The sequence below is a fragment of the Rhagoletis zephyria genome, unplaced genomic scaffold (genome assembly GCF_001687245.7).
Source record: "Rhagoletis zephyria isolate East Lansing unplaced genomic scaffold, Rhagoletis_zephyria_1.1 Rzeph_scaffold_04911, whole genome shotgun sequence".
NCBI lineage: Eukaryota > Metazoa > Arthropoda > Insecta > Diptera > Tephritidae > Rhagoletis > Rhagoletis zephyria.
The window spans coordinates 14869-27039 of record NW_016161994.1 but is presented as its reverse complement, the minus strand read 5'-3'; the positions used below and the strand labels follow the sequence as shown (position 1 = coordinate 27039).

Sequence of the window (12171 nt, the reverse complement as noted above, 5' to 3'; positions counted from 1 at the left end):
GTTTAATAATAATATGTATGTGGAATAGTAATAATTTAAAGGATGTTTTATTTGGTTTTTACCGTTTATACGGTAACTTCATTTCCTTGTTTTTCAATAAAAACCGATTTTTTTCTTTCGTACTCGGGTATGGGTTCACTGCCGTGAACGCCTGCCCCAATGCTGGAGGGAGTTTTTAAGCCGTCCATATACCATTGCAGCGAGCTCACTTATATAATCCTCTCCATAGGAGAGGTTTCCTGTCAAAGTCAACTGACTTGGGCCTATCATCTCTGGGGAGCAAAGCTAATGGAACTTGGGAGCCTAACTTATCTCCGTACCTCGATGATAGGGTTTTGCCTCTGCCGAAGCCTTCTCTCGCAAAGTTTAGTAGAGTTCGCTTCGCTACCTGTTCAATGGTAAGGTGCAGCGGCTCGAGCACGAGAATCACCTCCAGCGCTGCCGTCGGACATGTGCGCATCTCAGTATCTTGGGACTACAGCCGCAAGTCTTCCCTGCCAGATGTTTACATACCATTGGTGCCTTCGTAGCTTTAGAAGTGATCGCATCAACATGCGCCTTCCTACCACATACATACAAATGTATGTATGTGTAGTGTTAATACTATTTACTATTGTACTTTGTTCATTTTTGTACTTTGTTATTTTTGAAATTATTGAATTAAGTTCTTTTTCAATTTATGTAAATCAAAAAGAAAATTTTTGATTACTTCAGATTTTTTTCTTCTTTGAAATAAAAAATACGTTAAATTAAAATTAAGTTTATATAAAAATAAAATTTTTAAATACGCGTATTTAATTATAGAATTATATTTTTTAAAAATTTTATTTTTATATAAACGTAATTTTAATTTAACGTATTTTAAATTTCAAAGAAGAAAAAATTTTGAAGTAATCATCTGCACCGTTCGCTCGATTCCCAAAAAGGGGGTGTCAAATTAAAGCGCTTGGCCTGTACAAACTGGTTTTAGTTTTTCGAAAAGAGTTGCCACCTGTTGAAAAATTAAATTCAAATTATTTTATAAAAAATGCCATCAATCCGCACCGTTCGTTAGATTCTCCAAAGGGTTTCAGAAAGTAGTCGTCTGAAAATATTTTGAAGAGGGTTGCCACCTGTTTGAAATGTCAAATTTAGTTTACAAGTTATACGAAATATTAAAATATGGATGCGTAACGAAGGAGTGTTAAGAAATCTTTAGTTTGAACGGTAAGAATATTATTGAGGTGTTGGATGAGGGTTGCCACCTGTTTAAAAAGTTAAATTCAAATTATTTTATAACCTAAATGAATAATTAAAATATGGGTATCAATAGAAGGGGGTTTAAATTTCTGAACTGTATTTAGCGGGGTGGCCCCTTATTCATGAGTTAATTAGAATATGTATCGCGGCTTCCGGCGAAGGAGAGTTAACAATGATTAAGCTTGAAAATACCTTTGAAGAGGGCTGCCACCTGTTTGAAAGGTCGAACTTAATTAAATAATTCAGAAAGTATATGAAATATAAAAATACAACAATCCCCATATAGACTTAACTTAGGTAGGAAATCGTCAATGATCACTTAACACTTAAACTTATTTTTTTTATTTTCCTTTTCTAGCCCAGTAAAATTAGACTTTTCCTTAAAAAAATTTGTAACAGCAATTTTTGATGCAGTTTACTTCTATTTGACACGTAGATCATAGATCCACAGTATTGTCCCTAAAGTTTTTTTTTTTTTTGTTTCTTGCGGTTTGCAAGCTCATGTTGCGTTTTTTGTAAAAAGTGGTTAAATACTTTAGTTTTATGTAACTATATTTTGAATAAATGATACTGGTGGGACATTGAAAATAACATTATTTTACCTTTGTGCACTTAGCCAAAATACTTGATTTTTAGGAAAGATAATTTTGTGTTGTAAAATATGAGCTATATAGGCTTCGATTTTAATAAGAATCAGGCTGATATGCATACATAGGAATATTAAAAAATATAAATATAAGTAAAATTGTGTATAAATTGCATATAAATTCCCTAAAGGGTTTTTGGGGAATGATGCTGGAGTGGCAGTCCTTGGCCAGATATGAATCTGGGTCGTTCCGGTTACGTAGGCACGGCTGTCTTGGGACACAGGTCCTTGTGTGTGTAAAGTAATTTATGTATGAAGTTAAAGTTACCATAGACAAAAATAACAGCTTCTTTTTTACTTTTTTTTTTTATATATAACGCAACTTTAAAAAGTGTTGGCCATAGTCTGTATACTGTATACTGAAATAGAGATAACTAGGGCATTTTAAAATTTGTATTTTATTTATTTATTTATTTATTGTGAAGGTTAATACAATTAAGCCTTAACAATATAATTTAGCTTTAGCAACTTTGGCCATCAAGCAAAATTTGTAATTTTCCTCTTTTACATAGAATGACCCAAATGTATTTGAAAAGCATTGACTTTCTTATGTTATCACAAAAAAGGCATTTAAATTCTGTTCCTCGCCGATATTCTCATTACCAACACAAGCGATACTTTCGAAACAAACTGCATTCTTGCTCTAGCAATTCAATTTCAACTTGAAATTTACAGCAAATAATAGCGTTCTAAGTAGTTTGCAATGAGATTGTTCAGCCCTTATCAGTAATTATGACTGGAATGAGCGTATTGGACTATGTTTATCATTTTTCGCTACAATTGTTTGCTTTTCTACTGGTAAACAAAATGCAAAAGACAAAAAACGTTGCAAAGGAAAATACAAAAGCAAACACTCGGAAATTACCTATTACTGCTTGATAAATATTTACAGAAAAAATACCTTACTACCTAAGGAAAAAATTCGGTTTTAGCCAACCGGATGCGATAATATTGGAAAATTTTCAGCCTTAAAGTAAAGAAATGTATTTAACATTTTTAAAACTGCAAATATTACTTTAAACCATAAAAAATTCTCAATTACATCTTTCTGAAGCTGAGCAAATATGTACCCTAAAGACGGTTGCGCACGGTATAAGAAAGGAAGATACATACATATGTGGGTATACACCTGCCTTTACAGTAGATTTCAATTTATAATAGACTACTATCTGATAGGCTTTTAGTGTTTGCTCTAGGTAAATTTTGTAAAATAAAGGCTGATTATGTTTACTTACATAACTGCTAAGGTAAAGGTCGAATTGTAAATAGATTGCAGTTTAAAAAATCTTCTGGTTCCTATTAAAATTATCGTTTTGTGATAGCAACATTTAACACGCAAAAGAAAATTGTGTATCAGAATTGCTACATAATTTTCCGCATGGAAACACCACAAATTTCACCTGAAATACATATTGAATTCTCACAAAAGCCCACATTTTAACTTACAATCACATAAAAGAAAACAACTCAATGACGTTAAAGCCATTTCCATTGGAAGTTCATAAAAGCAACCGCTTCTAAGTGGCCGCTATAATCAAACCACAAGCACAATCTGTAATACTTGTAAATTTACAAAGTATTAAAATTGAGCCAAGTGCAATCAAACGAAAAGAACGATGCACTTCATTTGCTAAAACCTGTTGAGCAACTCTTTTTTGGGAAGTCCCAAATCTTAATGATACTCTTTGCATAATTAGACTTTAGGCGGAGTTTAATGGCGTTTATTCAACAGAAGATGCTTAAATGTCACTCTACTATAATAATAGGGACTTTACTTGGTCAACTACAATACCAAAATTCCCTAGAGTCAACACTTAAAACTAAACCAGCTCCCGCACCAGGCTGCTGAGGTTTTAGAAAAATTACAACTAATGATATACATATGTACATACATAAATGTTCATTGACCATTCAAGGTGAGTAAAGGAGAAAATGGATAATTACCCTTTGCATTGAATATACCAGCGTCGATTGGTGATTAATAGGTGGTCACTGCTGTCGTGCTGCAATTAATTGATTAAATTGATCACTATTGCTTCTAATTGAAAACTGATATGACAATCGCCTAATTCACGCAAAGAGCTTACTTTTATTAAATTAACTTTAATTATTCGTGAATTTTAGCACGCTATCATGTTTTATAGAACTAACCACACAATATAATCGAATTGAACAAAAACAAGATAAGTTACTTTATTTAAGTGATATCAAGATTTAGAACAAATTTCACAAAATACCAAACGCGACGAATTCCCAGCTGCGACTAAACAAAGAACAGCTGATCGCTGTTAAACACAACGGGAATTCGCTTATCAGTGCAGGGTTGCATGACGTTGGCTAGTGTGCTTGCTGTATACAAACACGGTTGCCATTTCAAATTTATTTTTCTGACCTAAAAATGGACCAAATAGTAAAATTCACCAATTTATATTACATCGGGAAAATGAGTGGAGTTTATTCCTCTTTTTCAAGAAAATATGCCAATTCAGTTATTATAATGATTTTTTTTATATTGCATCCAAAGTGCATTACAATTGTGTATTATTAACATTATATTATTTAAAGTTGTATGGCCTTATTCCTAATAAATAAAGTAGGTTTTAAAAGCCTCATAAATTGACGTTTTCATACATTTTTCAATTTATAAACCTTTTATAAGGCTAATTTATTTTTTATGAATGAGGCCATTAAATTATAATATGTTTCTTAATTCCGTTTTTATTAATGCTAAATCAGAAAATTACCGCTCAGCTGCTGCGGAACTGTGAGGCAGAATAAGAATGTTATGAGCTAAATCACACAATTCTCCAAAGGTCACTTCACGCATTCCGTTTTTAATCAAACTTACTTGATCCCAAAAGCGTTCTATATTGGTACGGTTTTTGAAGTTACCTTCACACCGCCTCAATTTGCGAAATTGAAATTCAATTATGTCTGCATCATTTACCAATGCAGGAAATTGGTCGAGTAGCGCAAAAATTGCTACATCAGTGTCAAAAAGAACATTATGTGGTATAATAGTTTCAAGATGTTTAATATCTTTTCGATTGAAATCGAATATTATTTTCTGTGTTAAATGCTATGATTTAAGTTTTGCTACCTTTCCATATTTTTGCCAGCCACTTAAATATTGGTCACCGAGTAACTGAAATTAGCAAGAAACCGCGATATTTATTGAAGAGTGCTTTGAAAGATGATTAGCCGTGCCATATTTGAAGATCGGTGGTAAGGCATGTTCACACTTTAAGCAGCTATTGCCAATCGCACTATGCGGAATATCTTCATAGTCATCGTCAACGATCATCAGCGCATCAGTAACATGGCTGACGATGGCGATATTCAACATAGGGCGGAATATTCATCGATTAAATAGAAAAAAATTAAAACGCAAAACTATTGCATGAAGTGAAAGCGTGATAATAACCTAACCAGAGGCTTGTGAAATGGACTATTCTAAAAATATTTGGAATAATGGACCAAACGAAAAGAAATGGACCAAATTTGGCCATTTGGACCAAAACGGCAACCGTGAATACAAAGTAGTTAAAACAAAATTGATTTTTGGAATTCTAGACGTTTATAATACCATGTAGAGCTGTAAAACTATCGATAGTCATCCCATTCCATGTTTTCGATAGTTTGCATTCAAGCTATCGATATTATATAAACTTTTTAGTTTTGTTTAGTTCCTGAAGAATTAGCTAACTAATTGTTATATAGCGATTTTCAGAACTTTGTACTTTCTCTTCGATACAAGAATCTCAGAAATTTCACTAACCCTGGCTTATATCAATAGTTTCTTCCATCGAAGCAGAATCACTAACACCATGGTATGGTTCCAAAGTCTAGGTTCAGACAGAGAACGAGGAAGGGCACCGAGTTTCTCGTGCTCGGGCAACATGCTTTGTGCTCTCGTTCATCTGAGTAATTCTAGTTGGCCGCTCACAGCTGACAACAACAATTGTGTACAAAAGAATTGCTCTGTGGGCAAGCGAAGGGCAACACCAAAAGAGAAATTGCCGAAAATGAGAAACAAAAGTTTCTCTGTGTGAACTTAATCAAAAAGATATTCAAACTAGTTTTTTCAAATATAATTTCATCCGATTTACATGATTCAAATACTTTAAAGCAATTCTGGTTCATTCTCTTTTGTGTTTTCTATTTGCGAAAATGTCAAATGCAAAGCTCGAAACTTGAAACCATTTGGCGGTACAGACTCACCCCTCTCCCACAAGCAAGCAGAATCGATTTCATTAGCGATCCCGTGTTACTCTTTCGCTCTGATCGAACTTTTATTTTTTGACAGTTTTTCCTCAAACAAAGAGGCTGACTTCCAAAACGTCAATTGCTTTGCATACGTACAAAGTATAATGTTCCATAACGCCGAACTACAAAATTTAGACAATGTATACTGTTTCAAAACGCATCCTAAAAGTTATCGAAACGCATCGCTAGAGCAATCCGCGCGTCAAGCTGATGCCACATAAAACTTTTGCTTCGCTTTACGTGACAGATAAGATGAATTGTATAAAAATGCACAAAGCATACCACATAGATCATTGAAGCTGCAGCGCGAAGCGAAAAGATGGCCAACTCCCATCTTTGGGCGCTTTGACAATCAGCCGGTTTAAGATTTATTTTGTTTCGTCCAAATTAGAGTATTCATGCAGAAACATAAAACTCAATTACATTGCTGATAATTTTAAAGCAAAATATCTAAAATCCACAGCAATCTTGACGAGTAAAAAAGCAGTGCAAAATTGATTTCTTGGCGTTCATTGTGGCATACATTTTGCGTATGGCGCTTTGCTGGAAAAGTTATAAATGTCACGCAAAGCTACAAAGTTTTATCTGGCATCAGCTTCAGAAACAAAGTTCAACAAAGTCACAGATAAGCAGGAAAAAACACGTTATACAAAAACAGTCGTAATATTTATACATAGGATAACAACAACATATGTGTAAATTATTTGAAAAAAAAAATCATTGATATTAATTTTAAAACGTTCTCTACATGAGTAAAGGTCGACATAATTACAAATAGAGTTACATAGACAAATGGATCTGTGAATGGGCTCATTCGTTTTTCGCGTTGGTACATAAAAAATGTATTTTTCTCGTTAGTACCATAGACAGTTTTACAGCTCTAATACCATTTTCGGACCGACAACGAAAACACTTTGAAAATGAGTTTTGGGATTGTGGGCTGAAAGCTGTTCGCACCGGCTGTTAGTGTTTAGGTTCACATTTATTTCATCCTTTGTTTACAGTTTTGCTACGAAAAATAAAATCAAAATCTTTGTCTTTCATTTTCTTATCATTAGCAACCCTTTTCTTTGGTTCATATTTTAATTTGGCCAGCCAATTGACAATAAATTCCCACTAGTGTATTAAAGATGATAAAATATGACTTCCACTTTGATAAATATATCTAAAATACTTGTGAAGACACCGATTGGTATGAGTGGAACCTGAGTTTTCAAGTAGTTTTCAACAAGTTTTAGGTCGAAAACCAGCTATAGCAACGAAAACATGTTTTCGATATCGGTCCGTACATGGTATAAGGACATCACACCATGAATTATTTTTTACTTTAAATGACAATAACAGGATACCTCAGACATTAAATGGATAGCTTGAAAAATCCTAAATTTGAAAAGTAATTGTCTTAAAAGTATAAATCTAACTCGTAATTTAAAAAGTGAGATATCTGGTATGTTGTTCGTCATTCATATTTAGTACTTCGAACAAATTTGTTAACAATTTAATAACATTGCAATACTGAAGTGTTTTGACGGCACTTAAAGTAATCATTGAAACTGAAAGTACAGCATAATGCTGGATTTCCACTTGTCATTAAATGGCAAAAACTTTAATGGCAAAGTTGATTTTTAAAAAATATTTCAGACATTACGTTGAAAATATACTAATTAATTAAATCCATTTCCACATGACATTTTTTAAATATGTCCAATTTTTTATAACTTCAATACCTATTCGGCACAGTGGACGTGTAATTAATTATTAAAGACTTTTTGTGCTCTTGCAATTGCACATGTAAAGTTTTACTTGAAATTTAGTTTGTTTTTCTTTAACTACCTCTTTGAAATTCACACCGGACTCACATTATCACCCCTGGCTGCACTTTAATTTTCGTACTAAACATTTGTTTTTGCGCTACAGCAACACCATCATAGTTTGTAAACAATTAAGCTCAAATAGTTGGCAACGTGGCCTTGACAGCTGAGCCCGTAAAAAAATCATCAACGCGTAGTTTTGTAAACGCCACAAAATAAACTGAATTTTACGAATATTCGGCATTAAATATCACTTTCAATGGCTACAAGTAACGCAAAAGGCCTCAAAGCTTCAACGTTTGGTGCTAGTTCATCGGGAGGTGGTAACAGAACTGGCGGAAAAACCGGCCCAGTTTCGACAACATCGCAGCCCGATGCTGACTCAGTCACCAGCACCATTAATATACCGCTCATAAAAATAAAAGACAGTAGCAAACAATTACCCACATACCATGCAGCGCTACAACGTTCTGCAGAGGATTATCTAGCCGCCGAGGATTTGGATAACATACAGTTGGAACTTGAAACTCTACTTTCAAGTGTGGCGCTTCGTTACCGCGTCTTGAAGTCGGAGTATGAGAGCTTGGACAAAGATGAGCGTCGTATCGAACGACGCTCCAAACATGGTGCCAGTGGCGCAGACACTCCAATAGCCAATGCGGGTGCTTCGTCCAGCGGCAAACGTAAGCGCGATGAAACATCAAGCGTACGCAAACCGAAACACACACCCGCATCATCGTTAAAATACTCAAAACATGCCAAAAATAGCCCGGTTGCGCCAAATACGGATGATAGTTTGGATTATGTACCACCATCGGGTTCGCATGGTCACGGTCAAAACCGCGATCATCACTTGCAAAAGGTGACATTGCCCAAAAATGACACACCAAATAAATTTTGGCTTTCCGTCGAACCGTACTGTATGCCATTAACAAACGAGGACCTACGTCTGCTCGATGATCTATTGGAGCAGTATTCTGGACCATTAGTGCCACCAATACCAGAGCTAGGGCCACATTATTCTAGCATTTGGGCCACCGAAGATTTGAAGGAAGTGCAACAAGCTTCAAATCCAAATGCCAATTCAAATCGTTTGAAACCGCAAAACAGCGCTTCAAATGCTATGATAAAGAAAGCTGAGTCTATAATGGACGAATGTGTTACTGGACCCTTGACACAGCGTCTAGTGTCGGCGCTACTAGAAGAGCAGCTAATCCAAAATCCCAGTGAGTTGTCCGCAGCTGCAGTTGCCGATAGCAGCAATAGCAGTAGCGAAAATACGCACTCCTCAGCACAAATGAATTTCCGTTCGCTGTCTTTGCTACGCAATTGCATCGATATTGAAAAACGTGTTAAAAAGGAACTCATCGAACAGGGTATTCTTGATTTGAACGATTTTCCAAACAATGATGAAGACGAAATTCACGCAGAGATAAAACGTCTAATTGCCGAACTATCTGCAATTGCAGAGTACAATGGTGCCGCACTGAAACGGTTGCATGAATCAGCCGCTGAGGAGATCAAGCGTCTAGAAATCAAACGCAAACTTGACACAATCGATCAGGAAATACTTGAAGCCTATAAACGTACAATGCAAAATAAAGCCAAACGCAAGCCACTCAGTACCGAGGATCAGCAAGAAATTTATCGCTTGACTTCGGAGCAAAAAGCGCTTTCTGACCAGTTGGAGCGCATACAGGCCAATTGCTTTCTATATGAATAGTTTTTAGCCACCACTGGTGGAGGGCAAGAACAACCAGATACGCGCGTTAATAGTGCAGCACCTGAACGCTCTATACTAGTGGCGCTTTTAAATGAGAAATAGTAATTATTTTCACAATTGAACTATTGAGTTTAAAAAACGGCATAATTTAAACCATTTTTTTTGTCAACTACTATACATATACATACATACTGAACTTACCGCGAGCAGCACACCTCTTCACTGTAACACAATTAAAAACGTAATAAACAGCCAATATGCTGAAACACTGAGGACTTTAAAATCGTAGTTGTGTTAATTATTCGAAGCTAGGGAAAATCGGAAACTGAAGATTGTTTGAGAATGAATTCGAGGTCACAGCTGCGGCCATTAAAATGAGAACGCTTAGTTTTTAGTAAATCAACTTTTGGATGACCGAATGTAGAGCTAAATCTGTCGACACATATTTTCCCTTTGAAATGGTTACATAGTATAATCATTTTCGAAAAAACCCTTCTGTGGGATTAATACTTAAAATTACACAAAGGCCACAAAATGTATAGTAATAAAGTGCTATGAAAATATGTTAGCCTCCACAGTACCTGTTGCACTACCCGCTAGAGGTTTACGCCGACAGGCTTTGCGGCGGCGGCGTGGTCAACGTCAAAAAGATTCGGCGGCGGCGGCGACGCCGGCGCGTCTGGAAACGCCGGCGCTACTTCTCATAAGGTAGATTTCAAAGAGCCATGAGGCTACTAATCTTATCATTTCAACTCGTCAGCGTTAGGCATTCGCCATGCCAATTATTCTATTATTATAATTCTATTTACTTCATTATTGAATTAGTTTTAAATTTAAATATTGTTACTTCCTACTTGAATTAAAATGCAATAATCGGTACGCAATACTCGGTACCCAATACTCGGTACCGGATACTCGGTACCCAATACTTCAGAAAGATTTCGGTTCAACCATATTATTTTTTCTTTTCTTTACTAGTAGAAGAATAAATCTGTTGAATTAAAAAAGAAAATAGCCGGACAAGCTTTACAAAATACAGGATCGCAAACATACATATAAATCTAGTTCCTCCAAGGAGAAGAATTGCATTTCCTTTAGAAGTTTTAAGTGATGCATTTTTTCGTACTCACAGGAGGAAATATTTTCTAATTGCAAAGAACGAGATAACAAGAAGGAACAACTCGTTGTAATTGTAGTGTAAAGTGGCAACAGCGCGTGCATTCTCTTTTGCTCTAGTACGTTTTTTAATTGGATGAAAAGAGAAGGCACACCCTGTTGCTCTCTTTCGCTACAATTATAACGAGTTGTCCCTTCTTATTATCGAAGCTCTTTGCTAATAGCATGGTTCTGTTAACTTTTTCTAAAAAATCTCTAAAAGGGGACCATAGCCGCACGTATTTTTTTCAAAGGGTTAAGAAATCAAAATTTTCATAAAGGTTGGGTCAAAGGGTATTGGCGCTTAGAAAGAGTCCAATTGCCCTTTTAGTCGCATAACGGCAACACGGACCACATATCAAAACACTCTCATCGTCTTCTTGATATTGTCGCCACAGCAAAGAACATATCAAGGCGAATTTATACAATTAGACAATTATGCCAAAATGATGTGTTTGTTGTAATATGAATTCGCCGTGTATTACAACAAACACATCATTTTGACATAATTGTCTTGACAATATTGTCTAGCAAGGCGAATTTAAAAAAGGTGGGGTTGATGGCGAATTTAGATTTCCGCCGGTACTTCCTAATGTCAAAATGATGTGTTTGTTGTAATATGAATTCGCCTGGTTTACAACAAACACATAATTTTGACATTGATAAGTACCGCGGCGAAAATCTAAACACCACCTTGTATAAATTAGCCTTGATTGTCTAGTGTAAACCAAGGCGAATTTATACAAGGTGGTGTTGTAAAATCAGCTGATTTATTCGCCTTACTTTGTTTTTGCTTTTACTGATTTGACAGCACACCCATCAAAAGCAAAAACAAAGTACATGTAAACTTTGGAGCGAACTGGGCAAGGTGTATTAAACAAGGTGGTGTTGGGGCGACAGCTGAGTTTTTCGCCGTGGAGGCCATTACGTCAAAATGATGTGTTTGTTGTAACTCATACCAATGACAGTATGGACATCAGCGTATAATTTGTTAGTGTAATTTTTTACTTATATACGGCCAACACCACCTTGTTAAATACGCCTTGGAACTGGGATTTGACATAACACCTTCCATACAAAATACATGTGGTTGTCGTTGTTGTAATCTAAATTCGCCAGAAACAAGGCGAATTTATACAAGGTGGTGTTGATGGCGAATTTAGATTTTTGCCGCGGTACTTCTTAATGTCAAAATGATATGTTTGTTGTAAAAAGAATTCGCCTTGTTTACAACAAACACATCATTTTGACATTCAGTGGTACCGCGGCGAGAATTTAATTCGCCATCAACACCACCTTGTATAAATTCGCCTTAGCCAGAAACATCACCT

General features: G+C 35.6%; 1 protein-coding gene across 1 annotated transcript; it reads left to right on the top strand.

Moving 5' to 3' along the window:
- Positions 1 to 8099: 8099 nt before the first annotated feature.
- On the top strand, positions 8100 to 10276 carry LOC108371356 (transcriptional adapter 3-B-like). The gene has a single exon (XM_017626906.1). The coding sequence runs from the start codon at positions 8222 to 8224 to the stop codon at positions 9683 to 9685; it is 1464 nt and encodes a 487-aa protein (XP_017482395.1). The 5' UTR covers positions 8100 to 8221; the 3' UTR covers positions 9686 to 10276.
- Positions 10277 to 12171: the final 1895 nt, after the last annotated feature.